Here is a 17,143-nt window from a genome sequence, read left to right on the forward strand (position 1 = left end):
TCACCGCAATGCTTTGACATATTTTAGACCTCAATATTTATTAAGATTGAAGCAAGGATCACTCAATCCACATGAAATGCATAGTATAAAAATATGAACTTACTGTGATTTTAAATAAAAATAATTGTTAAAATTACACTATTTCAGTAACTCAAATTAAGTAAAATACTTGGAGAAAAAACTACCTATTGTCAGTAACCGCATGGCACAAATTTTAAGTAAACTAGGATGGTTCAGTACCCAAAACATATTTACATGTACTTAACATCACAGTAACTTATTTACCACACTTATTTACTATTCAACATATCAATCCACTGGGTGTTGACTTTGTTGAGCTCTTTAGAATTTCTGTTCATTGTTAGTAAATTCTTCTTGAATAATCTGAGGTGTTCTAGATACGTCCGTAAGCTGGAGTTGAGCTCTCGCACGGCTTCTATTTCCATCGTCAGCTCTGAAGTCTTCAACTGAAGAACATAAAAAAGTTGGTTATCATTGAGACAAATTAATTATTAAACTTACTTGTTACAATCCTTAAGATAGGAAGTGTAGTTAAGGATGCTAGGATGCTGCATTATATAAATAAACTTCGAAGATGAGTTACCTTAAGCTCGTAAATAGTAAATGCTCACTGCTTGTTTACGTTTTGAACATTGAAGATAGCAATATAGATTACCCACCTCACGTTTACTCGAAGTAACTGATACACTAGACATGATGATAATTTGGTAGCTTAAATCGTTTTTTAATTATTGTAAAAAGTAGCGGAGAGCATTGATTTGTAGTATCCAAAACACAACAAACAAAACTTACAAAACGGCTTTTTTTCGTACGATCTTTTGAAGTTTTACTTTTTTTGGCGGTTTATTCAGTGCTGCCACATCGAGTGATTTAATTTAGATTGTTCATTAAAAGTGCGATCTTGTGCGACGCAACCGGTGTTTCATAAAAGTCTTATCGGAAAAATAATGTACTTTATGTATTTGTCTATAAACTGTGAGTGAAGTAAATCTAAGCAATACTTATTAGAATAATTTATTGAAAAGATTTTTAAGGTAAGTATTCTCCCAAAATTTTTCTTTTTTTGTATTATGGCAACACTTAATAAATCTTTTCATTCAGAATTTGTTCAATAATAATTAGGTAATTAATTAAAAGTAAATGAAGTTTACATGTAATCGTAATTTATTCAGCTAATTCAGATGAGAAATTATAGTTTCATCACTGAAAACCGCAACATATAAAATTTTTAAAGAAATATAAACAAAAAGTGGAAAAAGTATGGTTCTGAAGATTTGTAAACCGACTTCTATACTAGAAACATTAATGCACGATTTGATTATTTTGTTAAAACGGCTAATTAATTACATATCTATTAACTAGCAAATTTGTTAAAATATAACCTAAAGCGAAAAGCATGTATTTATTGACTTTTACGTGAAAGTTCTACTTTCCAAACGCATGCGCGCGAATCAACCAGCGCCATCTGAAGAAAAAATGGCGAAATAGAAAAGAAACGCCGCCATTTTGACATTTGTTTGGCTTTTGTGTTCCACAATAAAGATTTTCATGTAATTAAACAATCAGAGCTAATTGTATTGTGATTTTCGCAAATGAATAGTCATATTATCGTGCCGGGTGGATAAAAACGCCCGGATCGGTGATAATCGCTGTTGTTATGCGGCGCATAAATCAATAAATGGTTGGTGCCGCTTTTTTATTTTTGCGATTCTAATTTAGTGATTATTTTGGTGATTGAACATCTGTTAGAGTGGTAAATAGTGAGAATATTGTTTTAAGTGTGTTTTGGACACGTTTTTGATGCAATTTCACCTTGAGATTTGATAAAAACTTGCTTGTAAAAAAGGCGCGAAGAGTTGCCGCTCTCTGTAGCGACGAAAGGAGTGAATTTGTAAAGCAACAAAATGTTTGTTTGAAACAAAGGGAGTGCGGTCGAGTCGTATCCCCGGCGTATCGGGTGTTATGAGTTTTGAATTATTACTAAAAACCACTTATGTATGTAAAAAGGAAAAACTTTCTATCAACCTATTGAGTTCATGTAAGTTACCATTAGATAATTTGGTTATACAATGCTTGTTTATCCCAACCATCTAAATCACAAATTATGTTGAGTAACCGGTGAAACTGTAAAAAATTTCCAGGTTAAGAATTCTTCTGAACTTGCAATGCGGTTAAGAAGTAGAAAGAGGGAGCGACCGCTCTCCGGCAAGAGAACTTCTCAGAAGGTGACCAAATTCAAGAAGAAACCGCTGAACAAGACTTTGCTGAAGCCCAGTCCGGTGTGGACGAAGATTTTGAAGCCGGACCCGGCCAAAAATGGCCTGTCCACTTCGTTCTGCATCACACGTTCCCAAAATTTGAAAACAAGACCAGTTAGAACTAGACTAGTGAAAAGCATGGAGAAGTCTGTTGATACATCGCACAAAAACAAATTAAAGCACAAAGAAAGCGCAAAGAAGCCGATCTTCCAGACTGTTGTCCGTAACACCAACAAGGACAATGTAACGTCATCAACTAACGTCAAGTCCAAAGTGACTCAGAATGACAAAGTCTCTACAACTTCTAAAACTAAAGAGATCCGTACAACAAAGAGTGTGCAGCTTCGCCACAGCTCTTTAAACCGTGAGCTTCGTAAGACCGAAGTGGCGACTGCTATGAACTCCCCACGTAAGACACGACGCATGGATAAGCCAGACAAATCGGCTTCATTGAACAGCTCTCCAATACGTAAAGTCCGTCAAATGGGTGTTCCATCTCCAAAAGTGACTAAAGTCAGCTCTACGAACGAAAGCCCCAAAAAGAAAGGCAAGGCTAAGGCAGCTGTAGTTCCAGAAAACGGGAATTGGTCTGAAGACAACGATGTGACCATGTACGAAGCTCACACTACGTTTGTTGATTTCCCAACTCCAAAATCCGAAGAGTCTGATTCTGATGCTCTAGTGGAGTCTTCAGATCTGTGTCTTCCTAACGACTGTCTCAATGATTTCATAGCTATAGCAGAATGTGCTCGGTTGATGAACGAAAACTTGGGAACGGAAGATGAGGTAAATTTTCTAGCGGATAAAGCTGCTAGGGTCATGACTACAGAGAAAGAGGACCCGAAAAAGACTTCAAGGAAGAACTCGGTGGAGAAACGTGTAATCAAGCGCAGGAAGTCGAGCAATGACTTGGAGATGTATCAGCCTACGTCAACTACCGATGATCTGGATTCTTGTTCGGACTTCTTGACTAACGGAGAGAAATATGTTCAGGTAATCAATTTATAGCATCATATTTTTTGTGTAGCCCATAAATTGGGTAAAAAAAAGTCTAATTAGATCCAAACACGTTAGATTTACCATCAGGTGATCCGTCTGCTCGTTTGCCTCCTGTCACATAAAAAAAAAACAGCAAAAAATAATTTTGGTTTTTAACTTATGTTATGATGGTAGTTTTGTATTCAGTCCAATTTGAATTTTTTTCTCTCAACAAATTAGCTTAAAAAATACTAAAATAGGAAGTTAACAGCTCCCATGTTAATCTACTTTTTTTTATCTGGGGTCAGCCACTGGCTTTAATTATGATTGAATTTTTCTAAAACTATTTTTACCACTTACAGCTAAACTTCTTAACTATGTTTGAAAAGAAATCATTGTTAATTAGAATTTCAGTAAAAAAGTCATCTATTCCAATGCATATTTTGGTCTAAAATATTTAGTAATTTTTTTTAAACGTAAAATTGAATTTCATTTACTAAAACCATTTTTACCTTGCAGCCAGACTTCGTAACCATGCTCGAGCAAGACGGCTACGTCCGTTCCTCTGAGTGTGAGATATCTTCCACCTGCGACACTCAAGGCACGGCCATTGAGAGTCTAGAGGCTCTGTCCGCTCGGAGCCCCAGTTCGGGCTTTCTGGCTGAGATTAGCCAGAGTCTGGCTGCTACTACTGGAGGGTGGGTCGAGGTAACGTAGTATTTTGTATTCTGCTGTAGTAATCGGAGATCAAATCAGAAATGAATCCGTAAAACAAACTTAAGTCACTGACATAGCCTGACAGATTAGCAAGCTGAAGTGGCAATGGGCAGGACATATAGTACGCAGAACTGACGGCCGACGGGGCAGCAAGGTTCTGGAGTGGAGGCCGCGTACCGGAAAAAGCAGCGTGGGACGTCCACCCACAAGGTGGACCGACGACCTGATAAAGGTAGCAGGAAGGCGCTGGATGCAGGCCGCTACTAACCGTGCGATGTGGAAGTCATTGGGGGAGGCCTATGTTCAGCTGTGGACGTCCTGTGGCTGGAATGATGATGATGAATCGGAGGCCCCCCACTAGATGGACTGACGGCTGCGACACTCAGGGCTAGTTCTGGATTCCTGGCAGAGATTAGCCAGAGAAATTATGAAGTAAACTTGATTGAAACTCTGATTTGAAATCTTTTCAGAATGGATCGGACATCGCAGCAGACGAGTCTTCGCTGGCGTGCCACGACGAGCAGCCGCCTTCTGATATTGAGGTATGTATTTAGTTCTAATAGATGATGAAATAAATCATTGGCTCTTCATTTTTGTTTAATATTTTATGTGTGCATTAGCAAGTGCCAGTTGTAAAGCATCGTGTTGTATATTCGGACCTATAAAGTGCCTAGATCTCAGTTTCAGCCAAATGACGTCCACTGTTGGACAAAGGCTTTCCATAACGACCGGTCCTGCGCCGCCCGCATCCAAGTTCTTCCCGCGACCTTCACCAGATCGTCGGTCCACCTAGTAAGAGACCTGACACGCTGCGTCATCTGGCCCGTGGTTGCCAAAAGTTCTCTAAGTGCCTAGATACACGGTCTGTGAGCACGTAGAATTTTGTCCAATGACCCCAAGCTACCCATCCTTATCGCTCGCGCGTAATTATATTGCTGTCGCGACTGTGCGACGGGCGCCCGCAGTGAGTGTGCGAGCGCGACAGCAACATAATTACGTGCGAGCGATAAGGATGGGTAGCTTGGGGTCATTGGACAAAATTATTCGTGCTCACGGACCAGACTATAGTAGTAACTTTTATCTTTATTATTACTTGATGAAAAACTTGATATTTCTCTAATAATTAATAAGCTAACTTTTTAATTAAGAATTTTTGTGTTAAGACCCTAAAGTTTTACACCTGAATAGGGATGATGACTGGGTAATAAAATCGAAATTCTATTTAGTTGGTCAGACAGATAATAAAAAAATTTTGGACACGTCATATTTTTTAATTCTTTTCATAATCGAATAATTACAGAATTACATTGAGTTCATGAGTTGAAATGTCGCGTGACCTCACTTTTGAGTAAAAAATCTACTCAAGCATGCCGTAACGCGCCATTTCAACTCGATGTAGCACTGTTATTATTTAATTATGAAAGAAAATAAAAAATATCAGTAATATGTATTTTCTAATTATCTGTTTGACGGACAAATAAAATTGAAATTTTGTCATCTAGCCTATTGTCAAAAAAATACTGCTGTCTGGTCTGGCCATTGGTACATTTGAGTGGGTCGCTCCTGCAGTGAAGACCAAATGTTCTGCCTGCTGATGAGTACCGTGTTCCATTGTTCCCAGGAGTCGTCGGGCGACGTGATGTCGATGTGCAGCGGGCGCGTGGCGTGCGAGCAGATCTCCTCGTGGGTGGATGCCTTCGACCCCTATCTGTTCATCAAGCAGGTACGTTCGAATCAATTAAGAACCATGCTTTTTAAGCGGTATTGTAAACAATATTATTGGCAGATAACTAATAGCTCACAAGATAGGTCCCCATAATTGATGAAAAAACCTTTTTTTTGTTTCCTGTCATCCACTTTGCACTAGAAAGAAATAAAGAAGAAAGAAAAGTGTTTATTCGATGCAAGCACTAGAGGGAAGTCGAACCTTCATTATTTCGAACTTAAGAGCCATTTTACATTTTCGTGCGAATTTCTAAGATTTTGGAAGCATGAATTACTATCTTAAGCAACACCCAGAGATTATTTAATAACTGCGAAAGATAGGTCAATCCTTGGTGTTGACCATTAATGAAACGGATTTACTAAAACTCTTTTGCTTAATTCACAGTGCCCCATCTCCCACAACCATTTTATGGAAAAATTGCCGCAGACTCATTTTCAAAGTCCTGTATCTATTATTTATGCTCATATAATAAGCTTAAAAATACATAGTAATCATCGGACATATATTCTTGTAGTCCATTAATGAAATAGATTCTTGAATTTCATTACCATTATTGAGTAAAATATAAAAATAATTTGGCAAATTTGAAGATTAACGTCACATTTTGATCGTGGTTTTTGGTTTAAAAACACAGCAATAACTGCAATAAAAGTATCCCAAAATAAAGAATATTCATTGTAGAATTGATTTCTACAGTTATTGTTTAAATATTAGTAACCACTTTGTCAAAATATTGATGTGAATATCAGTATAAATTACAATGCGCAAGCCGACATCGATTAGTATGGCGCGAGCGCCCGTCAAGGCAGGACCTGTGTCATTTTTCCCGCCGTGACGTTTACGTGCGTTCGTGTCGTAAAGCGGTGATTTGTACGGCGACCAAATACATTTGATACTATGCCGAGAGGCTGTTTCGAGTCGGCCGGCCGAGCAGAAATTGAAATGATGAATTTTAATTTCTTTGACGGATCTGGGTGTATCTATGTATAATATGTAGGTACCATGTATTTAATTTAATAAATAAATTATAAAAAAGAATATCCATTATGCGAGCACCACACAAGCATATCAGTTGCCTACTTTTGGACTAGATGGCGCTGTGAAATTGTCCAAAGATTTGTTTATTGATTTATCCGCTTTGAGTTTTGTTTCGTGAAGAAGAAAAAGAAGCGTTTTGTTTCGAGAGGTTTGTTGTTAAATCTATACTAATAAAAGAGGAAAGATTTAATTGTTTGTTTGTTTGGAGGCAATAGGCTCCGAAAAAAAATTCTTTCACGATTTAGAATCCTAATTTTTTTCTATGTAGGCTATAAAATATTTTCAAAAACTTTAGTCCAAAATCTTTAATAAAATTCGACGTTTAATAAATAAATTAGATAACATATTAATACTTTTTTTTCAGTACGATTTTAGTACTTGTTTTTCAGAAATTCTACGATTTAACTAAACTTCTAGTGTTTATATTTTATGCATAATTTATTAACTTCTAAAATATACATTTATCCTATTGATAGATGACGTGCTTCGTAGTTTATTAAAATTATTACCTGACTATGTTAAAAAGGTGTGGAATGCTATTTTGGAGATAACTTGGTTCCATAGAAATATAGAGAGATGCTAAGCTTGCAAATAAATGATTTTATTATTATTTATATTATTATTATAAGTAATGCGCTGAGTTCGAAACTCAGTGTCGTATTAGAAATTCACACACACAAAGAAATCAAATTATGTGCTCATTATCCACTGCGGTATCAGTATTCAACGTTCGAATAATCTTTAGTACTATGCAAGCAATATAAACTGTTAACATAATGACGTCGCTACTGTCATCATTGCTTTCACAAGCAATATGTTCCAATTTGTCCCTTGTCACATTTCCCTTTAGTTTCTGTGATCTGTGCTTGTTTCTAAGTTGATATCAATTAAATATTCCTTAGTACTTTTGATTTAAATTTTTTTTGACACGTGTTTGAAAAATCAAGGTCAGATTACAATAAAATAACAAGTGAAAACGTAACATTGCATTGCAACTCGCAATTTCGCAATATTGATGAGGAGATTCCATTGGAAAGTCTGTATTCATTCCTAGGATTCCCCTAACACCATCAAATTCAAGAGAATTCAAGAGAGTGCAGTTTCCCATCTCATTCTTAGGGACCACGGTTTAAAATAGTGTGGTTGCATAGAGCCTGCAACGGGCAACCGCGTGCGCAGCTGCTCATACTAATTTTCGATACAAAAGCAAGTGTTGGCGCCCTCACGAGTTTTAGCGGAGTTCCATATGGTAGCGGGAGTAGACTTAATGGAAATCTATGGTTCTCCGACGACCAGTTGTATGTGGAATACTCCAGAGTATGCGCACACAATAGCCTGGTGATTTTAGCACCTGAAGGAAAAACAAAAAAACATTGTTTACAAAGAAATCTGCGGCAGGTGTAGTGTTTTAATTTTGTTTTAGAAAGATCTCATAATTTAGTAAGTATTCAAATATTTAAACATAATAATTTGTAGATTTTATATCAAAAAATATTATAATCATTTAACAAAATTAATTTTCTTAGAATATTTTAATTCTATTAGAACCATTTTCCACTTCATCGCAGTAGAAGTCGCGGGCAAAAAGCTAGTATGAAATATGTAGTATTGCCCGCGGCTTCACCCGCTTGAAATTTAGTTTGTCACAGATCGTCATAAATTATAGCCTATACATTGCTATTCTGGTCGACGCCAGGGATGGATGAGCGTCGCTGTCGCTGGCGACAGGGACTTCTGGTTCAGGGTTCATTGCGTAGGTCTCAGGCAAAATGAAATCCACTCGTAGAAATTAATAAACTCAGTGTATTCACGAAAATAATTACACACAGCATTAGAGTCGTATCGGAACTGAGTGAACCAAAGGTCTTGCGATAGGAACGTCCGACCCGAGTGATAGTTGAACACAGACTGCCTAGTACTGCTGTACTGTACTGTAAAGTTTCATCAAAATCTGTTCAGTAGTTTTTGCGTGAAAGTGTAACAAACATCCAGACATCCACACAAACTTTCGTATTTATAATATTAGTAAGACTAGTAAGAAGTAAGATAGTAAGATGAATTATTTTAGTTATTTGTTTACTTATAATAATATTTATTTATTAGCTCTGTCTGATAATGGATCTGAAGGAGATGCAATGGCCACCTCCGTAACAAAACAATAGAATCCTATAGAGTTAGGGCTTGTGTGATTCGCCTTGACGAATATTTCGTATCCAGGGTCCGATGATGAAGCTGTAAGGGGGCAGATTTTTTTTTCATTATGTGACTGTCTTTATTTTGTACTTAATATATATTTTACATTTATTATACCTATTCGTGTTTCATTATTCGTATCCAGGGTCCGATGATGGAGCCGGAAGGGGGCAGATTTTTTTTTCGCTATGTGACTGTCTTTATTTTGTACTTAATATATATTTTACATATTATACCTATTCGTGTTTCATTATGAATCGAAATATAAAAGACTTAATAAAGTCTATTAAAAATTTAAATTAATTTATCAAGTTTGAATACCTCATTCTACCTTAAAATTAATAACTTAAATCAAGTCTTAATACGGTCACGGCTCAAGATTTTTTTGTCCATTTCAGCGTTCTTTTTACTCTTTTGACGTTGCGTTGACAGCTTTTACCTAAATTCGCGCGGAATATTTTTGTGAAATGGCTCTTAACAAAGAACATAGCTTCTGATTATTTTTTGGACAGTTTAACTTTCACCCGGAACAAACTTGACCTTCACTAAAAACAAAAACCCAACTTTTATTGACGGTCAAGCTGTAGATCCTGGCTACACAGGAGTTGCAGCGGTGGGAACGAGAGGTGGCAATAGTATTTATTTTTAGACCTGCACAGTGCACAGTGGTCTACATTTAGATGAATTAAACGAAAACAGGCCTAAGATTAACTCGTATGGTGTAAATAAGCGAATACATAGCAAATTGTTGCTAAAGTCCGGTCTCTGAGCACGTAGAATTTTGTCCAATGACTCCAAGCTACCCATCCTTATCACTCGCGCGTAATTATGGTGCTGTCGCGCTCGCACACTCACTGCGGGCGCGCGTCGCACAGTCGCGAAAGCAATATAATTACGCGCGAGCGATAAGGATGGGTAGCTTGGGGTCATTGGACAAAATTCTATGTACTCGCAGACCAGACTATAACAAAATATTGATCGATCGTGTTATTGTTGCAGCTCCCGCCATTAGAATCAGTGGCAACTGGTGCATTACGCGCGCGCTGCCCCGCGCTGCCGCTCAAGACTCGCACCAGCCCAGACTTTAGTCTCGTGAGTACACACACAATAGACTTAAGAGCTAGTGAACGCCAGACCTACGTCATTTTATAAAAGCTGAAAATTTGTTAGCGAATACTCCCAATATATATAATGTTGGTGAATCTCATGAAGTTTGGGTCATGGTGGCTTTGGGAGCTACCCTAAAAAACTATCTGGCAAGGAGTTGGAACTGTCAAAACTGTCTGGCTGTTGGGGAAAATACTTCTAATTATTGTTCAAATATATAAATCAGATTTACTCTTACTCTACAAACACATAATATACTATACATGTACCTACTACATTACATGCGCAGACTGCACAGTGCACATTGGTATACTTAAAATCGCACACTATACCTATTATGATGTCCATCAAGATCTAATACAAGTTATGATAATGAACTCAAAATTACACATTCAAAAAACTTCTTAAATCCAATAAATACCAACGCCATATTTATTTTTAAGACTGCTCTAGGGCAAAAAATGTATTCCTATAAAATATATTGACTTGGCCGGCACTTTCAGAAAAGGCCCAAAAATGTATGGAGCTTGAATGATCTCCTTAACCAGCAATTTGACGTGATATCCTTTTCACAGGTCCTCGACTTGGACGAGACACTGGTGCACTGCTCGCTGCAAGAGCTTCCGGACGCCAGTTTCCATTTCCCAGTGCTTTTCCAAGACTGCAGATACACGGTGAGAACTCGCTAGTTATCCTCAATCCCCGTAAAGGTCATAGCAGACTTGTCAACTCGGAAAGGGTTCCCGTATCGCCTTTCGCGAGCTGTCATCCCCTTACGCGCGCTGTCAACCGCGAGGCGAGGCGTCAAATATGTCAATTATTATATGTAATCTTATGTAAGTAGGTATATTATCCAAAATGTTATTTTTTTGCACCGCCATACTTTTTCTGCATGACCCGTGGTTGACTGGCAGAGAATGCTATCCGGCATTAAGTCCGCCACGGTGCATTTTTGGTATGTGTGCTAAAAGTTTAAATAAATAAATAAATACACACAATTATAATAAAAATAATAGTTTATATGTAATATTTGATTGTTTTCCCACAGGTATTCGTCCGCACCCGGCCCCACTTCGCCGAGTTTCTGTCGCGTGTCTCACGCTTATACGAGGTCATCCTGTTCACCGCCAGCAAGAGAGTCTACGCGGACCGCCTGCTGAACTTGCTGGACCCTGCGAGACGATGGATCAAGTACAGGTATAAAGTCTGATTCTTTAGAAATTTCCATAGATGTAAACAAACACTTGTGCACACAGTTACACTATAATCACTTACGTTTTCTTAATATCATACACATTATTTCACAAGCTCATGAAACCAACTCTATTCTCACGATGAAACATATGAAATCTAACATTGAAAACAAATTATTTTAACAAAATATTTGGGTGATGAAAATTTGTGCTACATGTTAAAATGTCAAATCCACATTTGACGTTTAAATTTAGGTGCTATCTCTGGAAAATCAGTGTTATAACCTGTAAGTCATAGACAATAATCATAGATAATAACCTGTAAAGATGAACGGTCTTCTGTGACCCAGGCTCGACAGAAACGAGACATACATCATTTTTTTTTTTGTCATGTCTTAATTTAATTATTTAAATTGCACATTTTTTATATTCGAAATGAAATGTTATTATAATATATCTGAATTCTTTGACGATAAATCTAATTAGTTTATGTAACTGCCAAATTTTATTGTTGTCTGACAAATTGTATGCTCTTTGAGCGGAACATAGTGATACTACCTAATGTAACATGTCACCATTTTACCTATGATTCACAATAAATGATTTTGTATTTGTATTTGTATTTGTATTTGAAATCTATGTTTAACATCAAAATATTGCCCTTTGTTTTTGTTCAGGCGTTACACATAAACTGTCCGAAATTAATCAGAGTACATATTAGGGTTCTGTATCTTCCACATTGTTGCAGGCTGTTCCGCGAGCACTGTCTCCTGGTCAACGGTAATTACGTGAAGGACCTGAGCATCCTGGGACGAGACCTGCGCAAGACCGTCATCGTGGACAACAGCCCGCAGGTAAATAAAATATTTTGATTCTAGCGATTATTTAAATGACAAGCTAAAAAATACTGAGTATTGAAATAAAAAAATCAAAATCAAAAATATTTATTCAGTTTAGACCACAAGTGGCGCTTATGAACGTCAAAAAATAGTAAATAATAAAAAAGAAAAGGGAGCCCTTATGGGGCACTTTACATGTCTCCTTATCTTTTAGGCCTTCCAGCGCTTCGAGACAAACAATAGAATTCGAGAAAAACAATATAAAAATATGGCAAGTGCTGAGAAGAAATGCCGGAACAAGCTAAAAAACAAGCTTCACTCAGACATAATCCTCCAACACAAATGAATTGGCGATTTATGACAGTGCAGGGTTTTTGTGCTGAGCGAAAGAGTTGTGGTTTCTGAATCGTTCGTTCGTTTCAGCAAATGACGTCCACTGCTGGACAGCTCTCCTCCAAGGTTTTCCACAATGCACGGTCCTGCGATGTACGGATCCAGACTCTTCCCGCGACCTTTACCAGATCGTCGGTGCACCTAGTAGGAGGCTTGTCCACCCTGTCTTCCAGCCCAACCAAAGGAGAACCTTCTGAATAAACATAATAAAACTAGCGGCCGCCCGCGACTTCGTACGCGTGGACCTCGTTTTACCCCCTTAGTTCGTAAAATCTGTTGATAGATGGCGTTTCGCGGCTTCCCCCGCATGGATATTTACGAACGTCAAAAACAGTAGTTTTTCCAGCGCTGTAGATTTTAACCAATGACGATAGATGGCGCTTTAAGGACACGTCTTATTTATTTATTAAAAAAATGGTCACATATCGTCATAAATTATAGCCTATATGTTAATTTGGGTTATAAAGAATAATACTGTACAGTTTCAACAATATCCGTTCTGTAGTTTTTGCGTGAAAGAGTAACAAACATCCAGACATCCTGAAATCCAAACTTTCACATTTATAATATTAGTAGGATAAAGTCCTAACATGTATGTTTGTTCCCAGGCGTTCGGCTACCAGCTCGAGAACGGCATCCCGATAGACAGCTGGTTCGTGGACCGCAGCGATAACGAGCTGCTCAAGCTGCTGCCCTTCCTGGAGCACCTCGCCACGGTCAGTACTCATCACCAGCTCATCACCTCCCAGCTGGCTCAGACCGCAGCCACAAGCTGCTCAAGCTGCTGCCCTTCCTGGAGCACCTCGCCACGGTCAGTACTCATCACCAGCTCATCACCTCCCAGCTGGCTCAGACCGCAGCCACAAGCTGCTCAAGCTGCTGCCCTTCCTGGAGCACCTCGCCACGGTCAGTACTCATCACCAGCTCATCACCTCCCAGCTGGCTCAGACCGCAGCCACGAGCTGCTCAAGCTGCTGCCCTTCCTGGAGCACCTCGCCACGGTCAGTACTCATCACCAGCTCATCACCTCCCAGCTGGCTCAGACCGCAGCCACGAGCTGCTCAAGCTGCTGCCCTTCCTGGAGCACCTCGCCACGGTCAGTACTCATCACCAGCTCATCACCTCCCAGCTGGCTCAGACCGCAGCCACGAGCTGCTCAAGCTGCTGCCCTTCCTGGAGCACCTCGCCACGGTCAGTACTCATCACCAGCTCATCACCAGCCAGCTGGCTCAGACCGCAGCCACAAGCTGCTCAAGCTGCTGCCCTTCCTGGAGCACCTCGCCACGGTCAGTACTCATCACCAGCTCATCACCAGCCAGCTGGCTCAGACCGCAGCCACAAGCTGCTCAAGCTGCTGCCCTTCCTGGAGCACCTCGCCACGGTCAGTACTCATCACCAGCTCATCACCAGCCAGCTGGCTCAGACCGCAGCCACAAGCTGCTCAAGCTGCTGCCCTTCCTGGAGCACCTCGCCACGGTCAGTACTCATCACCAGCTCATCACCAGCTCATCACCTCCCAGCTGGCTCAGACCGCAGCCACAAGCTGCTCAAGCTGCTGCCCTTCCTGGAGCACCTCGCCACGGTCAGTACTCATCACCAGCTCATCACCAGCTCATCACCAGCCAGCTGGCTCAGACCGCAGCCACAAGCTGCTCAAGCTGCTGCCCTTCCTGGAGCACCTCGCCACGGTCAGTACTCATCACCAGCTCATCACCAGCCAGCTGGCTCAGACCGCAGCCACAAGCTGCTCAAGCTGCTGCCCTTCCTGGAGCACCTCGCCACGGTCAGTACTCATCACCAGCTCATCACCAGCCAGCTGGCTCAGACCGCAGCCACAAGCTGCTCAAGCTGCTGCCCTTCCTGGAGCACCTCGCCACGGTCAGTACTCATCACCAGCTCATCACCAGCCAGCTGGCTCAGACCGCAGCCACAAGCTGCTCAAGCTGCTGCCCTTCCTGGAGCACCTCGCCACGGTCAGTACTCATCACCAGCTCATCACCAGCTCATCACCAGCTCGTCACCGCGCCAGCTGGCTCGTGTCTACTGCAGGATCACAAGAACACGATGCTTCATCATCTTATTTAATCTTCATTGCAAGAACACGATCCTTAATCATCGTCACTATCATCACCAAGTCAATTAGTCGTCACTGCAGGAGCACGTTTATGTTCGTTCAAGGCTTCGTGCGACCATTACCAGATCGTCGGTCCACCTAGTGAGAGGCCTGCCCACACTACGATCCGGTCCGTGATCGCCAGAGACTGGTTGATTCACTCATCACGAAATCTCAGAAACTACAAGTGCTAGGAGTCTCAAATTTTGCATGGAGGTTCCTTTTAGAACGTAGGTGCTCACTAAAAACGGATTTTACGAAACTCCACCCCTAAGGGGTAAAACGGTATCCACGCGTACGAAGTCGCAGTTGGCCGCTAGTTATTTATATCATTTATACTGAAAACTCGCATTTAAGTACTTTTATTTATTTATTAATAGGACAACCATTTTTCGTTTTATTGGCACATCTCTTTCCATACCAAATTCTTATAAATGTATGTATTGTTAATGAAACATTCTTCTCTTGCAGAAAGACGACGTACGCCCGTACATCCGCGACAAATACAAACTGTTCAGCTACCTGCCCCCGGACTAAGCCGTATCACTGTACTGTATGTATCACTTACGTATCTATTTGGACGTTAGGAACGTTAGATTTTATAGAACCTTAAACTTGAGAGGGGCATTTGAATTAAGAGTAACTTTTTGGGATAAAAAGTGTGAGATATTATTAATTTATTATTTGCGCCTCTGCTACACTACTTGCGAGGTTGATTGAAGTAGGGTGTGGGCACATATTCTGGTTACCTCGCCTCGCCCAACTTCCGATTGTTGATTGTATATCACGCAAATGGCGCAAGTACACTGCGGAGAATTGGTAATAAATCAAAATCAAAAATATTTTATTCAAATTAGACCACAGGTGGCACTTATGAACGTCAAAATATAGTAAATAAAAAAAGGTAGCTCTTATGGGGCATTTTACATGTCTCCTTATCTTTTGGGTCCTACCAGCGCTTCGAGACAAACATATGGCAAGTGCTGAGAAGAAACGCCGGAACAAACAAACAATAGTGTGAACACCATCTCGGTTACTTTTTCCTTCGACCCGTGCGTTGCCCATACTTCGGTGTGCGATCTAGCGCTTCGTCTCGCTCAATTTTCCGCATAGTGTACTTGCGCCATAAGAATAAAATAGTGACAAATTCAATTTCAAAATCCACAAATCGTATACTAAATAATCTATCATATAAATAGCTATTACATAAATACATACGTTAGTTGGTCGCTGATAAATAATAATACACATATAATAAAACGGAAACTGCCAATCTATGTGCAAGCCGGTTGCGACATTTTTATTGTCCGTAAGATATCCGATAACAGTTATTTACAACAGTTATTATATTTAGACACAGCAAAAGTACGTAAAAAGTATTTTATCAATGTTTACGATAATTTTCCTTGTAATGGAAATTGTTGATGATAGAATGCATATATGCCTTTACTAATATTATAAAGATGAAAGATTTCTTCTTATTGTCGTGTCGACGTCAAACCTACACAGTGTCAGCTCAAAACTCCGCCACAAGAGTGGCGTTGTCAGTAGCCTTCATTAAATCTTCCTGCGTGCAGTTGTTTTTGCACGCAGGGCACGACATCATGTGCTTCGTCGACTGGGGAACAAAACCGCATTTGCACTCAAAGTTTTAACCATAAAAGAATCCCCACGTAAACAGATTGAATTAGTTGATTATATTTGATATTGAATATGCTCCGAAACTGCTGGACCGATTTGTAAAATTCTTTCACCATTAGAATCCTACACTATTTCTGGTGAACATAGGTACCGGTACCAAATTCGCCTGGTCAGCTACTTGACTTTATAATCTACAAGACTGCAAGGCTTAAGACTGCGTGAATTTTAATCTGCTATACTCTGCTATAGCTTATGTTATTCAGGGATAATGAAGCATTAAAATGGTGAAAGAATGTTTGAAATCAGTCCACCAGTTTTTGAGTTTATTCGTTACAAACATACAAATCTTTTCTCTTTTTAATATTAGTATGATATTGATGTTTTTTCGTTTGATATATCTACACTTTGTCTATTCGTAAATGAATGCCCCTTGAAATTATAAAAGAAACTTTAAAACTGTAAAAACGAAGTCAAAAATTGATAAAAAATTGCTAAATAGTTTCCTATGATTAATTATTAATAAATCATGGTTAACTTTAAATGCAAGATATGTCCAAATAGATACTTTATATATTATTATTAATAACATTATGAATAAATTCGCAAATTACACGGTTGGTTTTATAAATTAGGAGAGAATATTCTAAATTAATATATTGATTTTATTGAATAATAGATTTGGTAATTGATGACTGTTGTACATGATTTGGTAGATAGAATAATATATTTATGTGTGTTAAAACTCATTTTTATTACTAGGCATATGATATGAAAAATAACTCACAAGTACCAATAGATCAACAATATTTCGTGCAATAATAACTCAAACGATTTTCAAAACGCAAAAATAATCATCGATTTTAAATAAATTATAATTACTGTTGAGTCATTTTAAATATCACACTGTCATTGAAATTGAATTTATT

The 17,143-nt window shown here is 39.2% G+C and overlaps 1 protein-coding gene across 2 annotated transcripts; it reads left to right on the top strand.

Annotated features, from left to right (window-relative positions):
• The first annotated feature begins 1,493 nt into the window (after nt 1-1,493).
• Nucleotides 1,494-15,178, top strand: LOC135084877 (CTD small phosphatase-like protein 2). 2 transcript variants are annotated; one of them, XM_063979612.1, is made up of 11 exons: nt 1,494-2,059; nt 2,163-3,272; nt 3,777-3,965; nt 4,445-4,516; nt 5,596-5,697; nt 9,931-10,023; nt 10,614-10,712; nt 11,087-11,235; nt 11,980-12,085; nt 13,072-13,179; nt 15,048-15,178. In XM_063979612.1, the coding sequence occupies exons 2-11, from the start codon at nt 2,187-2,189 to the stop codon at nt 15,111-15,113; spliced, it is 2,070 nt and encodes a 689-aa protein (XP_063835682.1). In that variant the 5' UTR covers nt 1,494-2,059; nt 2,163-2,186; the 3' UTR covers nt 15,114-15,178. The 2 variants fall into 2 exon arrangements, with proteins under 2 accessions (XP_063835682.1, XP_063835680.1); XM_063979610.1 differs by having other exon boundaries at nt 1,494-1,702.
• Nucleotides 15,179-17,143: the final 1,965 nt, after the last annotated feature.

Source organism: Ostrinia nubilalis, chromosome 27 (genome assembly GCF_963855985.1).
Source record: "Ostrinia nubilalis chromosome 27, ilOstNubi1.1, whole genome shotgun sequence".
Taxonomy (NCBI): Eukaryota; Metazoa; Arthropoda; class Insecta; order Lepidoptera; family Crambidae; genus Ostrinia; species Ostrinia nubilalis.

What these genes read in the sequence shown, in the direction of transcription:
- LOC135084877 (XM_063979610.1), top strand. An exon ending in CTACTGGAGGGTGGGTCGAG is followed by an intron (nt 3,966 to 4,444) that starts GTAACGTAGTAT and finishes AAATCTTTTCAG; the next exon opens with AATGGATCGGACATCGCAGC. An exon ending in TCCAAGACTGCAGATACACG is followed by an intron (nt 10,713 to 11,086) that starts GTGAGAACTCGC and finishes GTTTTCCCACAG; the next exon opens with GTATTCGTCCGCACCCGGCC.